At 37.5% G+C, this 27,874-nt stretch overlaps 1 protein-coding gene across 4 annotated transcripts in view; it reads left to right on the forward strand.

Moving 5' to 3' along the window:
• The window catches only part of PIEZO2 (piezo type mechanosensitive ion channel component 2), a 450,041-nt gene that overhangs the window by 327,499 nt on the left and 94,668 nt on the right, over positions 1-27,874 (forward strand). For 2 of the 4 annotated variants that reach the window (XM_064379449.1, XM_064379450.1), the window contains exons 11-18: positions 78-216; positions 3,085-3,233; positions 4,978-5,208; positions 8,971-9,094; positions 11,696-11,985; positions 14,151-14,299; positions 16,335-16,508; positions 20,124-20,165. In XM_064379449.1, the coding sequence (XP_064235519.1) occupies positions 78-216; positions 3,085-3,233; positions 4,978-5,208; positions 8,971-9,094; positions 11,696-11,985; positions 14,151-14,299; positions 16,335-16,508; positions 20,124-20,165 (1,298 nt within the window). The remainder of the gene's footprint in view (positions 1-77; positions 217-3,084; positions 3,234-4,977; positions 5,209-8,970; positions 9,095-11,695; positions 11,986-14,150; positions 14,300-16,334; positions 16,509-20,123; positions 20,166-27,874) is intronic. The other 2 variants (XM_064379448.1, XM_064379447.1) reach the window with 1 other exon arrangement.

Below are 27,874 nucleotides of genomic sequence, written 5' to 3' on the forward strand. Positions count from 1 at the left end.
AAGGGAGGTGGGGGTATGCCTACATTGACAACCCAGACCTGCTGTGACAAGTGTCCCTTTCCCTGCACTCCTGGCAGGGCCTGCTAGTGACTGTGAATGGCAACCCCGTGGATTACCACACCATCCACCCCACGCTACCCATGGAGAATGGCCCCGGCAAAGCTGACCTCTATTCCACCCCTCAGTACCGATGGGAGCCATCTGATGAATCCTCAGGTAGGAGCCAGCCCTGGGGGCACATGCTGTACTCAGGCTCATACTTCTCCCGCATTTAGAAGCTTGGCCTTTCTCTGTCTTTTTGTTGTTGTTGTTGCTTATTTGATTTTTTTTTTAAACAGAGGTGTTATCTTTCATGTCAGTATCATTAAGCTCATTTCTTTAAGTTCTGCCTGCATTTTGCCCCAGCATATTGCTAGTTGTGTTCTATCCTTGTATACAAAATAATTGACTTAACTGGGGCAAACTTTGAAAATAAAAGGTGAAAACAATATTTTAAACATGTTAACTTAGGTATAGCATTTATATTATGTATGTCATTCTTTCTTTAGTTGATATTATAATTATGGTCAGTGGTTTTTCTGGTTAATTCGTACGTGGGTTTTTTTTTTTTGTGTGTGTGTGTGTGTGTGTGTGTGTGTGTGTGTGTGTGTGTGTGTATTTTAGAGACGTTGTCTTGCTCTGTCTCCCAGGCTGGAGTGCAGTCGCAAGATCTCAGCTCACTGCAATCTCCACTTCCCAGGTTCAAGCAATTCTCCTGCCTCAGCCTCCCAAGGTGCATGCTGCCACGCTTGGCTAATTTTTTGTATTTTAGTAGAGATGGGGTTTCACTGTGTTCCCCAGGTTGGTCTCGAACTCCTGTGCTCAGGCAATCTGCCCACCTCGGCCTCCCAAACTGCTAGGATTACAGGCATGAGCCACCACGCTCAGCCGAGTATTTTTTAAGAGTCCCTTTTTGTCTATTTAAAAAAAACGAAGTTGTCTAAACTTTTACAAGTCTTTTTCCTCCCTTTTCTTTCAGTTTTTTATGTTGAAGAAGAGCATTAATACTAAAGATGACAAATTGGTAGCCTGTAGCTAAGTTTCACTCTCAAATTTCATTTTTGGTCTGCGCGGCATTTTAAAAAAGTTTAAATAGCCATCACTTTAAAAGCTGCACCTCTGACCTAGAAATGGACATTTCTGGAATCCCTTGAAGAATATGAAGGTCTGGCAACACTAGTCCCTCAACTCTACCAAACAGCAGTTAGCTGAACCTCTATTGCCATTGTCCCTGCAAGGGACCAATTGCCAGTCACCAATCCATAAAGACAGAATTACAAAGTGACTGTAAAACTCGAGTGGATTTGCATCTCTATTTGTATGTAATTACAGTCAGAGTTCTCAGACCTTGTCCTGCCTTAGTGAGTGGCCAGCACCTCTCCAATTTGCATCTGTGGTACATCATGCTTACTCCAGGAGCCTTTTTTCGTAATTATTTATCAGACCTATTCTATTCTTCATAATTCTGTATCAGTACTTCCTGCAATTTCTCCACAGGGCTTCTTAATACTTAACTGTACAACTGGTTAGTCACATTATCCAACATTCCTCAGAGAGGTTAAATCAAGGTCAGGCACCGCCCCCACCCCACCCTCACATCCAACCCCTGATGGCACCTGATAGCTGCTCAGTGTTGAACTCTGCTGGGTCATTCCCCATTTCTGCTTCCGGCGTGCCTGTGTTTTAGTTTGCAGCTCAGGCTTAAAAGGGAAAGTTCAAGGAAACAGTCCTTTCGAGTGTGCTCTTCAGAGCATGGGCAACAGAAGCAAAGAGGCGGGGCCCTAGAATCGCCATGTGTGGCTTCCAACGTTTGAGCTGTTGGGGTCACAGCCTAGACACCCTCCTACTTACCCATTCCTTTCATGAGAACAAATAAATAGAATTTTCACTGCTGACAAGGACAACCCAGACATACTAAAATCATAAATGGGCTTTCAAAAGTGAAACAAAAGCAGGAAAGGTTTTAAAAATTGAATCTATATACACAAAAAGTGTCACAACAAGAAAGGTAGTGTGGTAGTAACTCTAAAATCCATCAGACTTGGCATTTTCACCCCTGTCTATGACCCAGGGGCTTTTTTTTGTATAAACCCCAGGCTCATCCAGTCCTACTGCCAGAGTAATGAGAGCCAGTGGGCTTCTGCCAAGGACATGCCATAGTCTCATTGTGCAGCCCATGTGGGGTAGTATGCACAGTCACTGATTTTTCAGTCATTTATACCTCCTCTGTATGCTGCTAGGGAACTTTCTGCTGTAACCCACTTATACATAGCCCATTTGATTTGAACAAGAAAGACAGAAAGCACGTTCTACTTACTGGCTTAGAACAGCACTTAGTATGGCCACTTTCTCTGGACTAGGAACCTGGGCATCACTAAGCTGGTTCCTCTGGCTCAAGGCTGCTCATGAGGTTGCAGTCAAGCTGCTGGTTGGGGCCGCTGTCTCATCTGAAGACTCACCTTGGGGAGAATCTGTTCCCAAGCTCACTTGTATAGCCTCAGGCTCTTGCTGATGTCTGACTGGCAGAGCCATCAGTTCTCACACTTTGGGCTCCCCATAGGGCAGTTTACAGCATTGTAGCCAGCTTGTCTGAGGACAAACAGGTGAGAGAATGAGAGAGAGCACTCAAGGTGAAAGCCACAGTCTTTTTAAATGGAATCTTGAAAATGACCCTTCATCCACTCTGAAGCACCCTATTTGTATTAGAAGCCTGTCACAGATCCCACCCACATCAAGGGGAGGGGTCAGACAAGAGCATGAACACTGGGAGGCAGGGTCTCTGATGACGGGCTTATAGGCTTCCATCCCTACCCTCTCACATGGAAATTTTCCTTTCTCAATTACTACATCCTGGGTCCCATTACACTGACCAGGCAGAACTTACTGATTCTGCTTGAATTCTAAGGGCTTTATGAATAGGAAACAATTTCTGAAGTCTTAAATAAGATGTTATACCAAAACCATACATGTGTTTCATTGACTGGAACATTTATACAACTGTCACATTTTTGCATAAATAGTTAAATAAAGTATTTGTCCACCTAGAAAAGCCAGAGGAGGAAGAGGAGGAGAAAGAAGAATTCGAAGAAGAAAGGAGCCGTGAGGAAAAAAGAAGTATCAAAGTTCATGCCATGGTCTCTGTATTCCAATTTATTATGAAACAGAGTTACATCTGTGCCCTTATAGCTATGATGGTATGTATGATATGATGGTATGTATGATATGATGATATGTATGATATGTATGATATGATGGTACATATGATATGATGGTATGTAAAATATGATGGTACATATGATATGATGGTATGTGCATTATGATATGATGGTATGTGTGATATGGTATGTATGATATGATGGTATATATGATATGATGGTATGTATTATATGGTATTATAATATTATATGATATTATATGATATTATGATATAATATGGTATGTATGATATGATATATGATATGGTATGTGCAATATGATATGATGGTATATGTGATATGGTATGTATGATATGATGGTATACATGAGCAGCAGCTGCCAAAGTGCTAAAGAAAGGAGACCACAGCCCCACTGGCTCTAAGTGCTGTTACCCTCTCAGGGCCAGCAGAAGTATAGGAATCTCCCTGATGCCTTGGCAGAGAAGAGTCAGCTGTGTTAATTTTTCATAGGACAATTGTACTACAGTTTGTAAAATTATGTCCTTTTCAACTCTATTTATCCTCCTTTTAAGTATTAATACATTTCTTTCAAATTAGCTTATCAAATCAGACTATCCCTTATTTTGCCAATTTGAGAGGACATAATAGGCAGTTTTTCTAAATAAAATTGAATGTCTTCAAGGTTAACATAGGCTGCTTTTATTCCTTTCAGATAGTGAGAGTTATATTCACATCTTTTCTTAGATTTGGATGAGATGTTATTCCATCTTAGCTGCAATAACATTTTACCAATATGAGCATCAAGCAACTGTGCAGTTCCCTAGAGCGTCTTCCGATGTGAGCTCTCAGTGTATGCGTGTTTCTACTCACCATCTGCAACATCACAGCTTCAAAACAGTCCCTTGGCCCATAGATAGAAGACAAAAGAAGGTCTAACCTCTCCCTTTCCTAAAAACAAATTTTCTCAGAAAATTTGATTTATTTTTGAGAAACCTAACATTCTTGTTTAAAATACAACTCTTCCAAATTTTGTGGTCAACAGTGAGACCCTATAGACACCTCTGATGATAAAAATAAAAACATTCTATAACTCAAGGGAAATAAAATCTAGACACAGTTTCCCCAGGCACTCAATCCAGGTGCTTTCTAGATGAACCTGTGCACTGCTCAACTTCAGTTTCCAGTAAGGAACACAGCCACATTTGAGAGGAGGCTGTGAAAAAGAAAGCACCACAAAATTGCAGGTGCTAATTTGGGGATTGTCAACACCATTCTTTAAAGAAAATTAGTTCTGTGTGTTTTCGTTATTTTTTGATGTTTTCTGTACATCAACCGCTACTTTAAACTGCAGCAAATCTCTAATTCTGAACTCAGAAAAGTATTCTCTTTTTTTTCTCTCTCTCTCTAAGCCAGATAATTTGGGTCTTTTCTTTAAAGTAAGAGAACTAAAAAATAAATAAATAAAATAAAATATTTGATTATACATTTTCTTACTAACTGAAATAAATCTATTGTAAAAACAACACAATTCTTTATTAAAGATGTGCCCTCGTCTGGTAGCATTCTGCGGTGTTAATGCAGCCACAGTATTAATACTTTAAGAGCTCCTGCCTTCCAAGCCGTCACTCCATGACTTGGGGTCTCCGTCACTCCACCACAACTCTCTGCTCTCCCTGGTTTGCATATTATTGACATTTTCTTTTTAGATAGCTTTTACCTTACAGGATGGGGGGACTGAGCATTGTATTGACCAAGGTGTTGTTTCCTCTTCTGTCCTCCGGAGGCCTGGAGCATCACTTATCACAGCTGGCTGACCTTCGTGCTGCTGATCTGGTCGTGCACTCTTTGGATGATTCGCAACAGAAGAAAATATGCCATGATCAGCTCTCCCTTCATGGTGGTTTATGGAAACCTACTGTTGATATTACAGTATATATGGAGTTTTGAACTTCCTGAAATTAAAAAGGTTCCAGGATTTTTAGAAAAGAAAGAGCCAGGAGAACTTGCTTCCAAGGTAAGTGAATAGAATACAGTATAACAAAGCAATGACACAAAACCACAATCATCATCATCATATTCAAGAGAAACCTTACAAATATTCACTGCTTTGTAAAAATGAATAAATATGAGACTGTAAGAAACAATTTATGGTGCTTAGAGGTCTCCATAATTTAAACATGAACATATATTACACCATGATTTAGCTTTTACTTAAAAATGTTTTTTTCACTCAAAGAAAACTTGTATACATTTTAAAATATATAGACATATATTTTTAATATATTCTACTAAAGTAAAAATTAGATGTGAAAATGGAAAAATGCAATGTAAAATGTGTTAAGGGGTTACAGGGCTCTCTTTGATTATCAATTTATAAAACATACTTAGCACATTAGTGTTACAGATAAGTATTGATTATTCATATTTTTCTCCAATTCTGTCCTAAAGAACATTTTAACAGCAAAAATTAAGTATGACACTCGCTTTTTTTCTTCTACTGATTATATTATATGTCTTTATTTGAGTTAGAATGTTCATACCCTTTTCATTACTCATTTGTTTTCATGGGCCATTTTAATAGTTTTTATTTCAAAACATTAGGTTTCCCAACTTACTGTTTGTTTTGTTAACAAAGCGGCAGACTAAACACACATTCCCTTTGTGTGAATAATTTTGTTTTAAGACAGTAAAAATAAACGTGTGTATGTTGAATGGGTCTTGGAAGTTAGTATCTCTGGAGGAGGCAGTCATTTACATCACATGAAATTCACCTTTCCTGGGAGCAACTGCCTGCTTTAAGGGTTATCGCACGCTCCATATCCAAGGTAATCAGGTGTAAATGGGATAGAGTAGACTAGGGCAAAGTTTGGTCTTCATAACAGATTTTTGGGTGAAGGGCTACTGGGGTAAATGAAACACATTCTAACAGGTGAATTCTAGTGACAGCTAGAGGTGAGAACATAACCCCTGTGTTCATGTACCAAGGGAACTTCATTCATTGATTCATTCATCCCAAACTCCCATGCCTGCTTCTTCTCCTTACCCTGCTCCATGCTGGAAAATCCCATGCTATACTCTCACTTACAAATCAGCTTTATCTAATACTCTTACTCTCTCTCCCTCTCTTTCCTCTTAAACACAGACCCACACACAGATATTCACACACAACTGGTTACATTAGTTGTCTTCTATTAAAAAAAAATCGAAATTATATTCTTTTGACTGTGTAAATTCATCACAGTCTGACTCTGAAACTGCTAAAAATGCATGCCAACTTACTAGTTGAATTATCTCCTGTCGAGTCTAAAAGTAACAGTTCTTTAGGAGGAAAACATTATTTGGGAAATAAATTTGTTACTCATGGGAAAAAAAAGTTATTCTGGGAATCTAGGTCTGCACTTATATTTTAATGCACCCAGGAACTCAAAAACAGTGAAAAGTTTTGTCATAGGGGATAGCAATACATCTCCAGGCTTATAACATTTCTATTACAATGCCATTTGTAAAACACATTTTTAAACACACGCTGTTTATGGAGTACTGGATGAGTCACTGTGATGGAGAGAGAACAGAATCTCGCCCTCAGTCCTCAAGGGTCTGAACTCCTTCCATGGAGCCAGACTCATGTGCTTGGCAGCATTCCTCAGTCCCAGAGCATCTCATTTCTGGCTCCATCAAGCCCTATCAAGACCTTTTATTAAATAACTCACCTTCTCTAAGAATGATGTCCCACCTGCTCTCAATTACTCTTAACCTCTCTGAATATGCATTGGAGAAACAATTTTTTCCCAATTTGCAGCTATAGTTCAATTCATAGTGACTTCCAGAATTTTAACTTCAGATTTCCATAAATGTAGGCACTCTGGTTCTTGATTTCATTAGGCCTTGGGCATATTAACCAGGACTTACTGGCACTAGTCTATATTGAAAGTAAATGATAAGTAGACATTTATGGATAGATAAGTGGTCAATTCAAAGTGAAAATGATGCATTTATATTTATTTATACTTTATTTTATTTTATTTTTTCAATTCATTGGCAAATATTTATAAAAAGCTAACTATGAACCACAACGAGATACCACCTCATGTCTACTAGGATGGCTGTAATTTTTTTAAAAGGCAGATAATAACCAATGTTACTGAGGACATGGAGAAGTTGAAACTGTCACACACTGCTGGTGGAAATGCAAAATGGTACAGCAACTTTGTAAAACAAAGTTCCAATTCCTCAAATTATTAAACATAAAATTACCATAAAACTAGTAATTCCAGTGGTAGGTTCATGTACCCAGGAGGATTGAAACCATCTGTCCACATAAAAATTTGTATGTAAATGTTCATAGCAGCATTATTCATCATAGCTAAAATACAGAAATGATCCAAATGCCTATTAACTAATGAAAGAATGAAACATATGTCCATGCAATGGAATATTATTGGGTGATTTTAAAAGATAAAGAATTATACATGCTACAAGTGGATCAACCTTGAAAACATTATGCTAAGTAAAAACAATCCATTTATGAAAGTCTACATAGTACATAATTTCATTGATATGAAATTTTCGGATTAGGCAAATCTATAGAGACAAAAAGTGAATTCATGGTTGGTTGGCTAGAGCTGAGATAAGGAGAAAAGGAAGTAACTGCTGTGGGGCTTCTTACACAGGGTTGATGAAAATGGTAGTAAAATGGATTGTAGTGATGGTTGCACAACTCTGTGAATATACTAAAAACCACTGAATTATACAATGCAAATGGGTGAACTGAATTATACAGTTCAAATGTGTATGTGAATTATATCTCAATAAAGCTATTTTTAAAAACCTAGTGTGTGTGGCCGGGCGTGGTGGCTCATGCCTGTAATCCCAGCAGTTTGGGAGGCCAAGGTAGGCTGATCACTTGAGGCCAGGAAGTAGAGACCAGCTTGACCAACATGGTGAAACCCCATCTCAACTAAAAAAATACAAACATTAGCCAGGTGTGATGGTGCATGCTGTAATCCCAGGTACTTGGGAGGCTGAGGCAGGAGAATTGCTTGAATCCAGGAAGCAGAGGTTGTGTTGAGCTGAAATCGTTCCATTGCACTCCAGCCTGGGCAACAAGAGCAAAACTCCCTCTAGGGAAAAAAAAAAAAAAAAAAAAAAACTACTGTGTGTTAGGTACTGTATTCCCTAAACAATGGAGTTCCCCAAAATCAAAAGGTGTTTGGTTTCTAGTCCTCAAGAAAATGTTACTATAAAAGATTGGCACTTAGAACTAATCTCCCTTCAGCTTTAGAAGATTAATGATAAGGAGTTCTATTTTCCGGGATGAAGTTTTCCTTTTCCCATCTATGGAATTCTTAAAAATAAGGAAGGTTGCAGAGTCAAGGGAGTATTATGCAATATTATGCATGAAGTATATCTTCCTCTTATAATTGTAATGATGTCACAGTCAGGAGGGAATCAACCAAGGACCAGCATCTCAAGGGAGACCACTTGCCACAGCTGATTTCCTGCCCAGGTGGAAGTCATTTGAAAGATTGGGTTCATCTTCCTTGGGCCTTGCATGGTGCTCCTGGCACCCAACACAGGCATGGGAGCATCCTTGGATAAGGGACTTAAAAGCAGTGAATTTCAGTTGAAATCAAGTGGGTGCCCTGACTCTGTCTCCAATAAAATGGTTTATTTTTTGTTCTTTCACTGAAATGTGGAGAAAATGTTATATTTATTGAAACATGTTTACATTCCAAATAGTTGCTTAATTCTTGTTTTGCTGCCTCTCTACTTCCAGATTCTTTTCACCATTACTTTTTGGCTACTGCTGAGGCAGCACCTCACAGAGCAAAAAGCTCTGCAAGAAAAAGAAGCTCTTTTATCGGAAGTCAAAATTGGCAGTCAGGAAAATGAAGAAAAAGGTAAATTAGTGCATATGCTAAGTGGCTGGAGAGTTTAGTGCTCAGCAAAATTACAGAGAAAGAGCCCCAAAATACAGCAGGAAGCTTCAGAATAAATGGAAGTGGAATGTAAACTTGGAGTGTTAAGTGACATTATTATAGCTTGTAACTTCTGAAGTACACATGAGAGTTCCAAAGGAGTGTTTAAAATGTGCCATTTGAGTCTCACAAAGGTGATTCCCAATGAAAGAGAAACTGAGGCTCAGAGAAATTAAATGGTTTCTCCCAGGTCATACTTTTAGTGAGTATTGGAACCAAGAAACTGATTCACATATTTTAAATTTAAAACTTCTTTCTTCTTTCTTAAAAATAATAAACCACAATGTAAAAACAGAGGATGATGATGGTATCAACATTGATAGGTTTTAGACCTGCTATATAAGCAAAATAAGAAGAGCTTGTTCCCTAACTCCCTGAATACACCAATAATTGTAAGGTTAATATTTGTAGAATGGATTGAAGACTATTAGTGAGGTTAAGAAGCACTATCTGTGAAAAGAAGTCTATAAATGTCCACAGAAGCTGGGCTGGTACCTTAAGACTAAACCAGTAACCGTAAGAATCAATGCAGACCAACATATATATATATATATATATATACACACACACACATATACACACACACACAATATGTATATAAAATATATAATAAAAATATTTATTTGTATCACATATATTTTTATATAATATAAATATATGCATAAATATGTATCTATATAATATATATTACATATAATATTTATAAAATATATATTATATATTATATATGAAACATTATATATAATATATATGTATTATATTACATAATATGTATTATATTACATAATATGTATTATATATTGTATATAATAGTATATGTAATATGTTATATATTTTATATAATATATATGTATTATGTATTATATATTATATATGCAATATATAACATATAACAAAAAAAGCATAAATATATAGTATAAATACTTATATATAAAATATATAAATATATATTATTTATATTATGTATAACAGAAAATATATAAATATATTTATTATAGATATTTATATATAAAATATATAAATATCTATAATAAAATAATATATATTTATATTATATAATATTTTTTATACATATTATATATTATTTATTTATATATGTGTATGGAGATATTATATATATCTGTATCATATACAGATATATATTTATGACACCCTACACAGGCATGGGAGCATCCTTGGAAAAGGGACTTAAAATCAGTGAATCTCAGTTGAAATCAAGTGGGTGCCCTGACTCGGTCTCCAATAAAAAGATTTATTTTTTGTGCTCCCACTGGAAAGTGGAGAAAATGTTATATTTGTTGAAACATGTGTACATTCCAATAAAATACGTATATTATTTATGCACATATCTATCTATAGATAGATATATATTTATATAAAGATAAATATCAACATATATAGATATATACATAACATAATCTAATATATAGATACATATATTATATACATAGATTATATGTTGTCCATATATATCATGTCTATATATTTAGATATATATTAGATATTTAGATATATAGATATATATCATATTATAATATATTATATTGTTATATATATAATATATATATCTACATACACATACATCCATGCACACACACACCACACACACACACACACACACAATTATGTTTAGTTTCTTATTTAGACCTAACCGATGAGTTGTTTTTTAGTGACAAAAGTCTGTCTATAAGATTTAAATCTTGACTATATGAGTTTGGATGTCTCTGTTCAACATAGTGATTAAATTAATCGACTAATTTTGGTAAAAAATGGTTAATTTGAGATCAACAATTGCTCTGAACCCTCACTTGATTTTCACTCTCCTCACTTTGTGAAGCTGCTAGTTGTTTGAATAAATTATTCCAATTAACCCAAATAATTATTTTGAAATAATTATTCAAGTTCTTCAAATATAAGGCTTTGTAACACAGAGATGAGTCCTATGTATTAGCATATTTTAAAGCAAGACAAAATAAGTTTTTTATTTCAATCCACTAAATTGTTTTATACTTAAATTACAATTACTCTTTCAATCTAATTTAAATTAAATTATATTTGGTTGTAACTCTTACATTTCTAGTTATTTGAAAGCATGCTTTTTGGTTAAGATTGTTAGCATTAACCACATTTGGTAAAGTACTACTTGGATTGTCTAGTTGTGAAACAATTAGAATTTGCAATTGATATAGTCATTTTGATTTGTGCTGTTGTTGCCTATTTATTTTTTACATCTCACAGTACTTAAAGTTAACACTGGATATCAGAAATAAAAAAGATCTTGTATATAAATTAGTATTACCAAATTAATTTTCTTGTAAACTATATTTTGGGAAGGTTATGAAAATCGACTTTTAATCTAATCATGAATGTTGCCATGTTTATGAGAATAGTCTAAAATCATTCAAATCATATAATAACTTAGAAAATACATGCCTCTATATCCTACATATATCACACACGGTCAAAGTGTGGTTCTGCACAGATAACCAGCTAAGTATAACAGCATGGTTTTCTATTTTGAAGATGAGGAACTTCAAGATATACAAGTGGAAGGAGAGTCCAAAGAGAAGGAGGAAGAAGAGGAAGTGAAGGAAGAGAAGCAAGAGAGAAAGAAGGCAGAGGAAGAGGAAGTTGAAGAAGAAGATGAGCAGGACATCATGAAAGTCCTGGGCAATCTGGTGGTGGCCATGTTCATTAAGTACTGGATCTACGTCTGTGGAGGCATGTTCTTCTTTGTCAGCTTCGAGGGTAAAATCGTAATGTACAAAATCATCTACATGGTGCTGTTCCTGTTCTGTGTGGCCCTGTATCAGGTAGGTACACAGTTGTTCATTTTAATTCTCACATCTGTCCCAGGTATATACATGAGATACCTTTGCAGAGGTTCTAAATCACTAGACTCTCATGAACATAGGTCAAGTGAGTGGCAAGATGCAAACATTATATCCCAAGAATCCTAAAATGGAAAATGACTGTCTTCAACTTATTTACTATTTCAAAATTTTAGGTTTGGGTACAGTGGATCATGCCTGTAATCCTAACACTTTAGGAGGCTAAGGCAGGAGGACTGCTTGAGGCCATGAGTTCCAAACCAGCCTGGTCAAAATACTGAAACCTTGGAGCAACAAAAAATTTTCTTAAATTAAAAAATTAGCCAGGTGTGGTAGCCCGTACCTATAGTCCTAGCTTCTTGGTAGGCTGAGGCAGGAGGATCACTTGACCCCAGGAGGTCAAGGCTGCTGTGAGCTGTGCTAGTACCACTTCACTCCAGCTGGGCAACAGATTAAGATGCCACCTCTAAAAAAAGTAAAAATAAAAATTTTAGGTTGTTGAAAAATCAGGGAAAAATTCGTACATAAGTTTTCCAAAAATTATTAACCAAAAAATCTGTAAAATAGAATTACATTTCTATTTATTTATCTTTCTTTCTTTTTTTTTTTTTTTTTTTTTTTTGAGACAGTGTCTTTCTCCATCCCTTAGGCTGGAGTGCAGTGGCATGATCTCTGCTGATTGCTCTCAGCAATCTACACCTCCCAGGTTCAAGTGATGCTCATGCCTCAGCCTCCTGAGTAGCTGGGATTCCAAGGATGCGTCAACATCTCCAGCTAATGTTTGTATTCTTAGTAGAGACAAGGTTTCACCATGTTGGCTATGCTGGTTTCAAACTTCTGGCCTCAAGTGATCTGCCCACCTTGGCCTCCCAAAGTTCTGGGATTACACACAGGAGTCACCACACCTGGCCTGTAAAATTGAATTATATTTTAAAACAGTAATTTAAAAGCTAGATAATCTGAAATAGTGGAGTATTCTTAGGTATACTTTTGCATTTGAGGCTTTGGGGTCAGCAAATGATATGTGTGTGTGCATGTGCCTGCATATGCATACACATATATATGTACAGTGCATTGACTGCTTTCATATTTCATTAATTAAAAGGATTTCATTCATTAAAATAATTTAGCATATGAAATACATTAACAGACTCACTTTCAACTGATGATAAGAGAATCCAATAATAGAAACACATAGAACAGTAAATTATCTTGCAGGTAGCCAACGAAACAAATAAAGGAACTACAGTAAACAAGAGTGTGTCACATGTCAAGATAAAAAACTTCAAAAGAAATCAGTGAACTTTTGAATACTCTTAAAAATTCAGGATGATGGCCAGGTGCGGTGGCTCACGCCTGTAATCCCAGCACTTTGGGAGGCCAAGGTGGGCGGATCACGAGGTCAAGAGATGGAGACCATCCTGGCCAACATGATGAAACCCTGTCTCTACTAAAAAAATACAAAAATTAGCTGGGCATAGTGTTGCATGCCTATAGTCCCAGCTGCTTGGGAGGCTGAGGCAGGAGAATTGCTTGAACCCAGGAGGCAGAGGTTGCAGTGAGCTGAGATCGCACCACTGCACTCCAGCCTGGCGCCTGGCAACAGAGCGTGACTCTGTCTCAAAAAAAAAAAATTCAAGATAATGTTCTCTAATGAATATCCACAGCTTATGGTAAAATGAGATGTCTTTTTTCTGTGGTTGTTCACACTTTCATTCATACAATATTGCTTTCAATTTCAAATGGATGTGGTTTTCTCTGAGTAATGATAACCATAATGACAGCAGCACCTACCCTACTGTTCCTTGAGTGCCTTCTATATGCCAGATAGCTAGCAGGAACCTATAAATATTATCTATTTCATCCTCATAGCAACCCTGCAAAATAGGCACTTATGGAGAAGCTCAGGAAGGTTCAACCACTTCTCCAAAGACACAGTTAGCAACCACGCATAGAACTGGAGTTCTAACCCAGAACCACTCCAATCTGTTAGGCATGGAACATTAAAAACCAGACATGAAATAGACTTTATTTTCAGACATTTGTAGATGTAATCACTTGTCTTAATTGAATGAAGCAAATATTTTTGTGAGTTTTTCTATAAGTAATTTTTTTCTCATTTGTTTTTTTCAATATCTGATTTGCAGGTGCATTATGAATGGTGGAGGAAAATTCTAAAATATTTTTGGATGTCTGTGGTTATTTACACTATGCTGGTGCTTATCTTTATATACACATATCAGTTTGAAAACTTCCCAGGCCTGTGGCAAAATATGACTGGATTGAAAAAAGAAAAGTAAGTAATTTTGAGTTGAAAATGATGAACAAATGAAGACTTGAATGCATATTGTTCAAAACATCTTTAAGGAATATTTTAGTAAAGCATGATGTCATCAATGTCTGTTAAGTTCCTCAAGAACAGAAATTAAAACTAGTCATTTTTGTGTTACATTTAGCCCTTAGGAACATGTAGGCACCCCATGAATTTTCAGCCCCATTTTAGTGAAATAATATTTTCTAATGTTAGTTTCATGTGAAACAACACACCTAGCACTTAGCCATGCTTTCTGCTCTCCAAATTGGAGCTCAGTTCTTCAGTTAATAAGTAAGTTCATGCACTTATAGCATAAAGCAGCAGCCTTTGCTCATTGATGTTGCTAGGTGCTTAGGTTCTAAGAAGTGTTTAATGCCATAAAGAAAGAAATTTCTCTGAGTGCTAATAGACTTGTGATGATAAGATGGTTTTTCCTGTGGATGTAGTAGATAGTTCCCTATCCTTTTCTAATTTGCTTCTGTAAACTTCTGAAATTACTTTGGAAATCCAGCCAGCATTGGGTTTTGAGTTGAATATATCAAAGTGGCTGAGAGAAGGGTTTAGAAGGGAAGGATAACTGAATAACTTGACCAACACAGCTGAAGTGTCTATACAATAAGCATTTATTAAATGCTGGCTATGTGCTGACACTGTTTTGCATCTGGGACATGACAGGGAACAAGACAGACAAAAATCTAAGCCCTGTAGATCTTAAATTCTAGCAGAGGAGACAAACAAGAAAACTACATAGTATAAAATTTATTACAATTTGTGACAGGTCTGTGAAGGAAACAAACAGCAGGCTGAGGCAGTGAATAAGGGGGAACTATAACGAGTGATCAGGATGGGCTTTGCTGAGGAGCTGGTTTAAACTCCAACTGAAGCATAAGAAGAAGTTTGTCTTAGGAAAAGCGTGTGAGTTGGAGGCCTGGGTGTGGAGGGCATTTCTGACAGAGGGAACAGCACATGCAAAGGCGCTGAGGCAAGTCAGTTTGGCACAGTGCATAAGAGGAACTGAAGAAAGCCAGTGAGTGAACAGAGAAGAGGGGAGAATTCAGGCAGGCAGCTGGAACGTGCATGGCTTATAGGTAGCATGATTTGTGTTTTATTTTTGGTGGAATTTTCCAATCTTTAAAATTGACTAGCTGAGAAAAAGCAATGTGTAGGAGTAGAAACAATGAGACAAGTTAGTAGGCACCAGCAGTGGTCTTGTGAGAAATGATGGCAGCTTCCTCTAGATTGAGTGGGGGCAGAGATGGATAAGAGGAGCTGGCGATTCAAGAGGTGCTTAGGATGCTGAAGGAAATGAAGACGAATGAGATATGAAAGAACATAGGAGACGTCTGACTTCTCAATTGCACAGGGTAGACAGTTGTACCATTTATTGGTCCAGGGATACTAGAGTGGGGAGAGGGCTGTGGAGGACAGCTTTGCTAAGAAAAATAGGAAAATCAAGAATACTATTTTGGAAGCACTAAATGTGAAATAACTGTGAAACAACTGAATTCCAATAGCAATTTGGGCATGAGATGCTTACAGGAGGAAGCTATGCTGTAGATGCGCTTCGAGTCCTCAATGTAAGGATGATGTATAAATCCATGGAAGAGGTGAGATTACGTAGGGGCAGAGCACAGCTGGAAGATCAAAACTGAGTCCTGGGGATATTTCAGCCTCTAGAGATCCAATAGAAAAGGAGGAGATCGTGGAGGAACAAGAAACCATGATAGTGTGGTGGCGTCAAGGCCACGCATGCTTCAGGGAGGACCAGAAGTTTAATTAAATAAAGCTAGAGAAGTAGCCTTTGAATTTGGCAATGTCAAGGTTTTTATTGACCATTGTTAAAGTAGGTTAGTTGGATTGATGGAAGCGAAAGCCATATTGCACCCTATGGGTGAGAGGGATGCAATAAACGATAGAGCTGACAGGAGTGTAAGACTGTGATGTAATTTATCACAAAGAGTCTGTGACTTCATTGCTTAAGAGAAGTTCCTACTTTTTATTGTGTTTTCTTTTGCAGGCTCGAGGATCTTGGCTTAAAGCAGTTTACCGTGGCTGAACTATTCACTCGCATATTCATCCCAACCTCCTTTCTGCTGGTGTGCATTTTACACCTGCACTATTTCCATGACCGGTTCCTTGAACTCACAGATCTCAAGTCCATTCCCAGCAAAGAAGACAACACCATCTACAGGTGAGCCACTGAAAGAAACAGACTTCTTGTTAACAGGAAGGCAGCCTGTTTAGGTTGGTCACCTTGCAGGAAGCCAGTAATCTAAGAGTTTCAGCCTTGAAATTTCCATGAGTATCAACTTGTGAGAAAAAGAGGAAGACATGTGGAAGTCTATGACACGTTCTGAAACAATGGGTAGTGACTTATGACTGGTTAATGTAAAGTGATCTTGATAGTCCTGTGACACATTCAGAGTAGCTGTGGAGAGTAAAATATTTTAGAGTTGATGTGTGTATTTGTGTCTAGGCTGGTTACATATATTTTTGGAACATTTACATAATCTGGCTAATTCAGACGATTTTTCCATTATGCCGACCACAGGTACAGAAGTCTTATGAAAGCATAGCAAAAGATGATGGGCAGAGTTTTCCCTTCCATTTTGGAAATGAAAAACTTTGGCTAAAAGGACAGAATCTGCAGTTGACTAGTAACTACAATCATATTTAAGAAGAGAGCATGATGACAATATCTTCTTTTAGCAGCTTATTGTTGTTTTCGCCTCATCAATAAATATAAATTATTTGCAAATAACAGATGGGATATTACTTTTCCTGCTCATATTTGTTCAGACTACAATGGGGTATCACAAATCCTTCACTGTGTTCCATCATGGGGAGATTGCAAGCATTCTTCTAGTGATTGCTGACAGTGGTCTTCCTCTCTGCCTCATGTTTAGCCTATGATTAAGTCATTGGAAAAACACTTGTTAAGCAGCTAAGGGAGCAAAGGGTTGTACTGAGAGGAGCACAGAGGTCACAGATGAAAATAATTAAGGTCCCCTTAATTATTTGACTTTAAGGGAAAGAAATGAAGATATCAATAGAAGATGAAGTAAGAGTTCTTCATATGCATTTCTTAAAATGCTAAATTTTCAATGTTCTGCTGTGCAGGAACTAGAGTTACGGATAGGGATAGACCTGAACACTTATTTAATAATGAAAAACATTGTATGCTATCTAGCCACCATGAAAAATCAGGCTCTGCTAAAACCTCTCTGCTCCCAAGACCCCAGCAGGGAGGAGGGCATGGATGGGGTCAGTGGCTTACCCTCTTCGTATATGTACTCATACTTCCTTCAGTGATGATCAAACATTAGGAAAAATAGTTATTAGAAGTGTGGGGACCTCTAAGAGATATTATTCATAGAGAAACTTGACGGCAGTGAAAATCACCCCCAGTTTAAAAGTTTCCAAAGACAATGCCTGCACATAAAAGTGAGAATTGTCAATAATCAGAAAAAGGATTTTTTTTAATCATTCTTTTGGCATTGCTTGTGATGTATGTGGATAAAACTAGTATTTGATATTTAATTCTGACCATGTGACATGTTTTAATTTACTATAAGCCCTCACCATTCTTTTAAAGAGTCCTAGTCAATAATTACAAAATTATTTAGTTGGCCAAGCCAATTTGTATGTTTGTGAAGGAGTTGTAATTATTAAGCATTGCTAATAAAACCTTTTTTAAAAATTTTTTATTCCAAATGCCATTTCTTCTCTTGCCTATTCATTTTTTTCTCACTAAAAGTACCCCCAAGTACGTCCAGCATGCAGGAGGCTTTTTCTTGCCATTTTTCTTAATGTGGATGTGTCTGAGTCTTCTGTCATGTTATCAGACAGAGATATAATTCACCATCTATCCAAAAAAGTAGAAACATTCAGGGCCACAGTTTTGTGGAAAAATTGGCTCAGCAAAGATTTTACCACCCTACAGACTCCCAGGTTTTGGACCTAGCTTATGTGGAAACTGAGTTTGTCCCACAGAATTCCCTTCAAGCAGGTATAGCAGTGTTTAGCCTATGCAGACTCTGGGAAGGACTGCAGCCCACGTCAAGATGTGTGTTCTCTGTTTCTTCAGCTGCCTCTTCACAGCCCTTACCCTGAACCCCATGGCAGAGAAGAAAGATCTAACTGCAGCGATATGAGTCCTGACTTGCCTTCCTTGCAGCTGTGGCTTAACCCTAAGCACTCCCTTAACAGTGAATTTTCCAAGTAAATGTAAAGGGCGAGGAAAGAGTGTATAATGCCAGCTCTCTGAAAAGTTTAAGCATATGGGATTTCATTTTTAGTTCTATGAAGAAAAGTTTTCTAGAACCTTAGGAAATTTGAAGAAGGCACTCAAATTTGGTATTTCAGACTTTTATACAACAGTTTGATATAAAGTCCCCAAATTTGAACTTTGAACATTATATGTATCATCTTTTTAGCAACTCATTCTCATGGTAGTATTTTCCTTACTCATAATTTTCACGTCACAGTACTTTTTTGTTCCTGGAGTCCTAATACAATGGCCATATTAAAATCAAAATGATGAAGATAAGGAATACTTTGAGAGTTAGAATTGACTGTCAGGCTTTGCTTTCTCTGCTCCCGCCTCCTAAACAGATGCTTAGAAGAAATGGCCTATAGATTGGGAATAACTGATTGGCTGTGTTCATTAAGCTGATTTCCACACTATTGTCTCTGGAAATATGCGACTGTTCTTTTCCTATTTTGTCACTTTCTTGCGTGTATGTGCTTGTGTACACAGATGTAATGTAGGCATATGTCACTTGTGTATGAAGCAGAATTTATTATGTTTAGTCTTACAGAATTTACAAAGTTAGCCTTATGAAAATATAATAATATAGAAAGAAATTATTATTTCTAAGTAGGTAATCTCAGGAATATTATTTCACCTATATATTGATAGAAATTCATATTATAATTATAATGTATAACATGTTTATTATATAATATGTAATTAGCAATGCTGTACAAAGGACTATTTAAATATTAATTTCTTTTATATCTCTTTAATTGGTTTTAGAAAGTATTATGCATAGAGAAATAAAATGACTTTTTTAAACTATAGTTTAAGGAAAATCTTAGAAACAGCATGCTGAATATGGCCACTGAGTAACATTTTTTTAAAAAAACTTCTGGGATAGGAGCAAAAATTAATTTTTTTAATTATATTTTATTTGGCAAAATATACTTTGAGGCCAGGCACAGTGGCTCACGCCTGTAATCCCAGCACTTTGAGAGGCCAAGGAGGGTGGATCACCTGTGATTAGGAGTTTGAAACCAACCTGTCCAACATGGTAAAACCCTATCTCTACTAAATATACAAAAATTAGCCAGGTATGGTGGCATTTACCTGTAATCCCAGCTACTTGGGAGGCTGAGGCAGGAGAACCACTTGAACCCAGGAGGCAGAAGCTGCAGTGAGCTAAAGATCTCATCACTGCACTCCAGCCTGGGTGACAGAGCAAGACTTTGTCTCAAAAAAAATGTATCTTGAAAAATTTAAACGTTGCAGATTTGTAATAAAGTTTGTGAGATGAGGAGGGATGAGAAGAATAGAGAGGCTTGTTATCTTCAGGCATTCTTCCTGAACATGTCTGATTAAATGTTGCTACTGAATCTTGCTGTCTAGACTCTTTTTCAAGGCATGAAGCCTGTGTGGGTGGCTACACCTGATGCTAGGAAGCTCAAGGAAGTCCACTTTGTTCATCTCTGTCTAACAATCTCCTCTCTTTCTCTCTCCAACCTGTCTCCTCATTGCATCCCTGTGCTTCCGTCTGCCACCTCGTAGCCATGCCAAAGTCAATGGTCGCGTATATCTAATAATAAATAGGTGGGTACTTCAATGTTTTCTCTCTTATTTTTGTTTAAAGCTGTTTCTTGCTGTGTTGAACTCTTAACTGCTTTATAAATGAAAAATCGTGTCATCAGATAGTGGACAGTGGTCTTCAGGTATGCTCACGGATGTATTTGCAAACCAAACCATTTGGTGTCTGTACCGAATGGTGCCGCCAAGTGGATGTGTTGAGGGTCTTCAGCTGGTGCTCAGCCTTTGGCCTTGATTCAAATTATGTCCCGTCCATTCTGTTCTTTGGTAGAAGTAGTGCAAAGGCTTGCCTGAGAACTCCTCTCCCTCTTGAACACATAATTGAGAGCTCAGCTCAAGAACCACCTCCTCCACAAACCCTCCCATAAATGCCAACATTCCTGCTAAGAGTGATCTGCCTTCCCTCCGAATCCCCATAGCACTCAATCACTGATGCTGTCCTGACACTTGCCTTCCAGTCCTCTGTCTGATCTCCTGCCTGCTTGTCTTATCTGCCTTGCTAGAGTAGGGGCATAACCTCCTCAGATCTGGACTCCCTCTATGATTCACCAAAATGCTGCCATGTCACCTGGCCCAGGGCCTTACCCATGAAGTGATATTCAATAGAAATTTCCTAAATGAAATGAAAGTAGTCACAATATATGGTTTTAAAAACATGACTTTCTTCAAGTATATCTCTACTTGAAAGATCACCATATCATTGAAAAGGGGTATTTTACATCACCAGATTTCATATGTTTGCACAGCACAAAAGGCACCGAGGTGACACTGAGACATGGACTTACTCTGAGATGCATATCACCTTGCTGAGGAGATAAAACATAGAATGTCCACACAAAATAAAAAGCAAGCTTTGATAAATGTTATACAATTGGGTTATCTTCCAGAGTTATCCTTTGGGATCTAACTTACTAAAACTATTTTACTTTACTGAGTAGGTGAATTAAAATATTCACTCTTGTAACTGCATATCATTAGTAATAAAGCTAGTAATTTTATTAAGAGAAATATGTCTTGCCATAATCCCAGTTAACAAAATAATTATTCAAAAGATTTGTTGGTTTTCTGCCCCATTCACTTTTCTTGTAGGTAAAATCCTAAGGCAGACAACCAAATCACAAACCCTAAGAGGCAGTACTTCTAACAAAGTGCAAAAACATAGAGAGTCACTGTGTAGATTGCTGAGGGAGGAGGAATGAACGAGGACTGTCAGCTTTCTTGGGGGCTAGTTTTTGACAACCTGAGAGAAACATCAACATCAGGTTTTTCAGTTGATAGGTAGAGAAGTAAGACACAGACTCTAGCCAGAAATCTTGAGCAATAATCCAAATCCTATCCCTCCAAACATAAGGAACTCCTCACTCTTTTTTTCTCTGTGTTTCTTATGAAGCATTTAGCATTTGGTTTGAGGCTGAGACACGTAAGAGGGTAGGAGTTGGTTTGATGGGCTCCCTTAGAAGCAACTGGTATGACTGTTGATCCCGAAGGACCAGACTTATATCATGAATGGGAGTTTATGCCCATTACCCCAAGCCACAAGGCCAGCTAATTTAGTCAGGACCTCTTAGAAGTATCAAGTTCAAAGCCACCCCAAATGATAAAAATCTTGCAATATGCTATATTTATATTCTTTCCAGTGAAATCTCATATTTTTGCACGAATATTAACATGTTAAGAGCAGCCAGAGCTATGCCCCAAAGGAAATATTATCAAACAAGCCTGTCTCTCATTTTATAATGTGTGCTTCCGAAATGCTGTATGCCATGTTGAATAGGACTGATTATCCATTAGAATGACAGGGCGAATCCTTTTATAAAGTATATAGGCTTACTTTCTCCCATAATTTATTTCTTTATGTTCAATTTTGTTTTATAAGGAGAATAAAGTATTATAAATGTTAGTTCTGGGGTGAAAGAGGGGGCATACCTACAATTCAACTTAAGAGCTGATTAAAATTTAGACATGACCTTACAAGATATAAGATAGGGTAGTGTATTGAGGACAGTAGTTCACTTTGATAACATTTAAAAAATGTGGATAATTTTGGGTAAATTGCAACTGATTTAGTAAACACTATACATGTTACCAATGTGCATAATTAAGATATGATATTCGTTTCACAAATTGAACGCTTATATGTGAATACAATCTTCTAAAAGTGGTTTCAAGTTCTAGAGAATAATTTATCTCAAATGGTAAAATTATTTTACTTTAAATGTTACTTATATGAAACACTACCTATGTGCAAGTCAACTTTCTGCTAACAGTCTAATGATAATGGTGTCAGTGCAGTTTACGTTACCACATATTCCAAATTAGAATCATAAGAACAAATGACATTCAGACTACGGAGATTTTACAATGCTAGAATTTCCATTTCCTCTAATGGAAAGTAGCTTACTATGTAGCTTTCCAAAGTCAGATCTTTGTACAGAATTAACCCTCTTCAAGGGTCCCTGTCACATAATTTGTTTCTTCTGTTTCAAATAAGGACGTGTCTCCAGGGCATAGAATTTCTTCATCCAAGATTCAGTGAATTATAGTGTAACCAAGCACAGTACCACATTTTTTAAGGATGTGATGAGTAGTGTAAGTGTGTCTTCAAGAGGAAAGTCCCCGGAACTCGTAATTAGAATAAAATGACAGAGTCATAAATGGAAAAACACATACATTGGGAGCTCCACAAAGCCATGGTAGTGTAAAGAGTGCGTGAAGACACAAATACTTGTCATCTGCTTTGTCAGAACATGAGAGTCATTTTGTTCAATGGTCAGTGAGAAGGTTAGCGCTCAGAGCCTGAATCATAACAAGAGCAAGGAAACAAAGTTATCAGTAGTGTGAAGAAAACCCAAAGAGAAGAAATGAACTTCCTGTGGAGAAAGATATCCAAAGCAGCGTGATTTAAGGCAGGGGAGGAGGGGCTTCTTCGAGAATCCTGTTCATCGCCACTGTTATTGTTTGGAGTCCCAAAGTCAAAATCCTTCATATGACCATTAGGTAATTTGCACCTGATGTTCAGTAAAGAATTGCAAGCCTTGTAAGTTCCTTAGCCTGAAGTTTCCAGGAATATTTTTACTAGAGTGGGTTTTTAAATTTTGTTTTTGGAAAATCAAGATCCATTTTCTTTTTATTTGCTAGGAAGAAAAAAAAGCTGCCTGGTACGGTGGCTCACGCCTGTAATCCCAGCACTTTGGGAGGCTGAGGCGGGCACATCATGAGGTCAGGAGATCGAGGCCATCCTGGCTAACACAATGAAACCCCGTCTTTACTAAAAATACAAAAAATGAGCCAGGCGTGGTGGCACAGGCCTGTAATGCCAGCTACTTGAGAGGCTGAGGCAGGAGAATCTCTTGAACCCGGGAGGCAGAAGTTGCAGTGAGCCGAGATTGTGCCACTGCACTCCAGCCTGGGAGACAGCGTGAGACTCCGTCTCAAAAAAAGAAAAAAGAAAAAAGCTGAATTAAAATTAAAATACACAGGTTTTCCCGGAGAGCCCATACAGCTGTTGCTTCTAGCAACCTCAGCTGGGTCTGCCTCGGAAGCTTGCATTTGTGCAGAACTGCCTCTGCCGCTCCCAATCCTCAGGGAATGCAGTAGTTGAGATCACACTGAAAGGAGTGAACAGAGCCCTGAGACCACTGGGAAACAGATTCCTGAGGAGGACATGTTTGCTCTTTTTCTTCTGAATGGCTTTCTATAAAATATCCAAGTTCTGTTAAAGAGGGTGCAGATGACAGAATTATAGTCTAATACCTTCCCTATCACCCATCACTGTTTAGTCCCTTGCAAAAGCATGTTTCTAATTCTGCTTTTTCTTTAGAATGAATTTATGGTGCAGGTTATCAAAGCCTAATATATGAAAATCTACCAGTAGAAGATGGCTCCTTACGTTAAAATGTTTCCTGTGTGATTAACCACTGTGTTAAATGCTTGGTAGAAACCACCTTAATTTTTACAACCTCCTACAAATAGGCAGTATTATTTCAGCTAACTGAGACTTAAAAGATAGGTTAAATAATTTTGCCAAGTTTTCTGGTGAAGACTTGAACCCAAGTCTCTTAACATTCTTCTCTATGGCCTCCAAAAACAATGTTATGACAAATATGAGAAAAAGAGAGAGAAAAAATAAAAGGATTCACACAAGTATCTTTTTGAAACACTACACTTTATCATGTGTTTAAAATATTTTTACCTATTTATGTTTTATGCACACAGTTTTTTTTTTTTTTTTTTTTTAGAGAAAGAGAGAGAGAGAATAGGAAGGAGAAAAAAGGAAGAGAAAGAGAGAGAGAGAATGGGGAGGAGGGAGAAGGAAAAGAAAGAGGGAGAGAGAATGGGAGTATTGCTTTCTTGCCCAGGCTAGAATGCAATTTAGTAATGGGTATTGAAAACCTCTTTTATACTGATAATTATACTTAATGATGTAATCAGGAAGGAGTAAGGGAAGAAGATAACAAACAAACAGCCAACCAATATTTAATTTAAACCTATGAAATGCTATGCGATTACTGAGGAGTGATTTACTTCCAATTATATAGTCACCTTTGGAATAGGTGTGAGGTGGTAATGTATGTTTTGTGTATTTGAAGTGGAGAGTACTATAAATATTTATTAAGTTTACTTGTTCCGGGTCTGAGTTCAAGTTCTGAATATCCTTGTTAATTTTCTATCTTGTTGATCTGTAGAATCGTTAGCTCTTCTTGTTGCATTGATCCTTTTGCCATTATGTAATGTCATTCTTCGCCTCTTTTGATCTTTGTTGCTTTAAAGTCTACTTTATCAGAGGTGAGAATTGCATCTGCTGCTTTTTGTTTATTAGTTTATTTTTACTCTCTGTTCAATTGGTAAATCTTCCTCCTTCTCTCTGAGTCTTTGTGTATTGTTTCATGTAAGATGGGCCCGGATGCAGCATACCGATGGGTTTTGGCTTTTTATCCAATTAAAATATATGTAAGTTTAATACCAGCATTTGATGCTAGCTGGCTGTTTTGCCCATTAGTTGATGTGAATTTTTTATTGTGTTAAAGTTCTTTGCTTTTTGATATATTTTTGGAAAGGCTGATATTGGTTGTTCCTTTATATGTATAGTGCTTCTTTCAGAAGCTCTTGTAAAGCAGGCCTGGTGGTGGTGAACTCTCTAAGTACTTGTTTGTTCGCAAAAGATTTAATTTTTCCTTCGCACATAAAGCTTAGTTTGGCTGGATAGGAAATTCTGGGTTGAAAGTTCTTTTCTTTAAGGATGTTAAATATTGGTCCCCACTCTTTTCTGGCTTGTAGGGTTTCTGCTGAGAGATCTGCTGTAAGTCTGATAGGTTTCCCTTTATGGGTAACCTGAACTTTCTCTCTAGCTGCCCTTAGTATTTTCTCCTTCATTTCAACCCTAATAAATCTGGCAATTATGTGCCTTGGGGTTGGTCTTCTTGAAGAATATCTTTGTGGTGTTCTCTGTATTACCTGGAGTTGAATATTACCCTGCCTTGCCAGGTTGGGAAAATTTTCCTGAATGATATCCTGAAGAGTATTTTCCAACTTGGATTCATTCTCTTCATCACATTCAGGTACACCTATCAAACGTAAATTAGGTCTTTTCACATAGTCCCATATTTCCTGGAGACTTTGCTCATTCCTTTTCATCCTTTTTTCTGCATTTTTGTCTTCTCGTTTCATTTCACTGAGCTGGTCCTCGACTTCTGATATCCTTCCTTCCGCTTGATCAATTCGACTGTTTAGACTTGTGCATGCTTCGCGAAGTTCTCGTGTTGTGTTTTTCAGCTCCATCAATTCACTTATATTATTCTCTAAATTGTCCATTCTCATTAACATTTCGTTAAACCTTTTTTCAAGGTTCTTAGTTTCTTTGCATTGGGTTAGAATAAGTTCTTTTAATTCACAGAAGTTTCTTATCACCCACGTTTGGAAACCTGCTTCTGTTATTGGAATACCGGTGTAATCTATTAAGCCTTGTTCCGTTACTGATGAGGAATTGCAATCCCCTGTAGAGGGAGAGGCATTCTGATTTTGAGTATTCTCTACCTTTTTACGCTGGTTTCTTCCCTTCATTATATATTTGTCCGTCTGTCGTCTTTATAATTACCGACTTTCTAACTGGGTCTCTGACGTCCAACTTGTTGATTCCCTGCGCCGAAATCTGAGCAATCCACTGAGCCGGCCAAAAGAGCGGTGTTAAGATTGATGGTGCTTTTCTGCCCGGGAATATCCGGACTCTGCACCAAGAACTGGCGTGCTAAGGCACCAGCAAAACCGCCACGCCGGCCACAAGAGTCGCCCTGGCGACCTGTGGAGCTCCTCCACTGGGAATCTCGTGGTCCATGAGCAACTAATATTCGTCTGAAAGTGTGGCGTCCTCTCGTTCTTTGCGCTTTCACTGGGAGGTACGTGCCCGAGCTGCTAATCATCAGCCATCTTGGATCTCTCTCAGTTTTTTATAATACAAGATAAAAGTATCTGAAATTTCTCAAGATAGTTAACAAACTCCTAGACTAGTAAATGTCAGCCTGATACAGTTTTCCTCTTTTACTAGTCTGGGGTTTGTAGCTTTAAGGTCAGAGGGCATGAGCCATGTTAGATGCAGAGATTCCCTTCTCATTTGTCCCTAGCTGCATCTAGTTCTGTTACATATTTCTAGAAGTCAACCTTGTGGACCTGCTTCCGAAAGGCTTACTCCAGGGTCTTCCTTTGATTCTTTCATTGAACGATCTCTCCTCAATGTGCCTGCCTGTGGCATGGCAGTTTGGGGGCATTGTTGTCTGAGGACATCTGCTGTGTAGCTGTAGTAGCAGCTGCAGAAACAGCCTCCCCTAAAGTTTCACTCCCCTTAATAGCAGTAATTGTTAGAAAGTAGTTTTCTTGTCATTTGAAGTTGCAGCAGTGTCGAGGTAGACCTTTAAGATTCACTCTGAAGTGGTCACACCTCCACATTGAAACTACCAGATTTCTTGTCTTAATCATAGGTATCTTTTCATTTATAAAATGTATCCCTTAAGAGAACAAATACATATTGATGACTTTGCAGCAACTGACCACTTCCACATTCAATAACATTTCATATGGAGCGTCCTGACCAAGCAGGAACAGCAGATATGTACCCTGAGAGTTGGTATGTGGCACTGGTGTAGATGATATGGGTTGCAGTTTTAAGAGTGGCGAACTTCTCCAAAGTCTAGAGGGTGAACTGACTAGTTTAGGAAAATAAAGAAGTAGTATGTCAGTATAACTCCTACCGATGTAGAACTCTCCTCAGATTCTCTCTCTCCATTAAGTTAATAATCTGTTTCTGGCATATTATGATTTACCTGCTGGACATCCTGTGCAAGGGAGTTGTTTGAGTGGTAACCTAAAAATGTAGGACAATGTGGATCCCTTACAACAGTTACTCAGAACGATAGGCATGTTTACAAATATCAAATCAACAAGTTGAAAGTAAACATTTTATCTACCCAAACTTCCTCATTTTGTAGAAAATTAATTAACTTTCACAAAGTTAAATAATTTATTTAGAGCCTTCAATTATCCAGATAGAATAATATTATTAATTGTCTGTCTCATTAGAACCCTGCTAAGGCTGGGCGCGGTGGCTCACGCCTGTAATCCCAGCACTTTGGGAGGCCGAGGCAGGTGGATCACGAGGTCAAGAGATCGAGCCCATCCTGGTCAACATGGTGAAACCCCATCTCTACTAAAAATACAAAAAATTA

The sequence above is a fragment of the Aotus nancymaae genome, unplaced genomic scaffold (genome assembly GCF_030222135.1).
Source record: "Aotus nancymaae isolate 86718 unplaced genomic scaffold, 86718_ANA_hifiasm-v0.15.2.pri h1tg000020l, whole genome shotgun sequence".
Classification (NCBI taxonomy): domain Eukaryota; kingdom Metazoa; phylum Chordata; class Mammalia; order Primates; family Aotidae; genus Aotus; species Aotus nancymaae.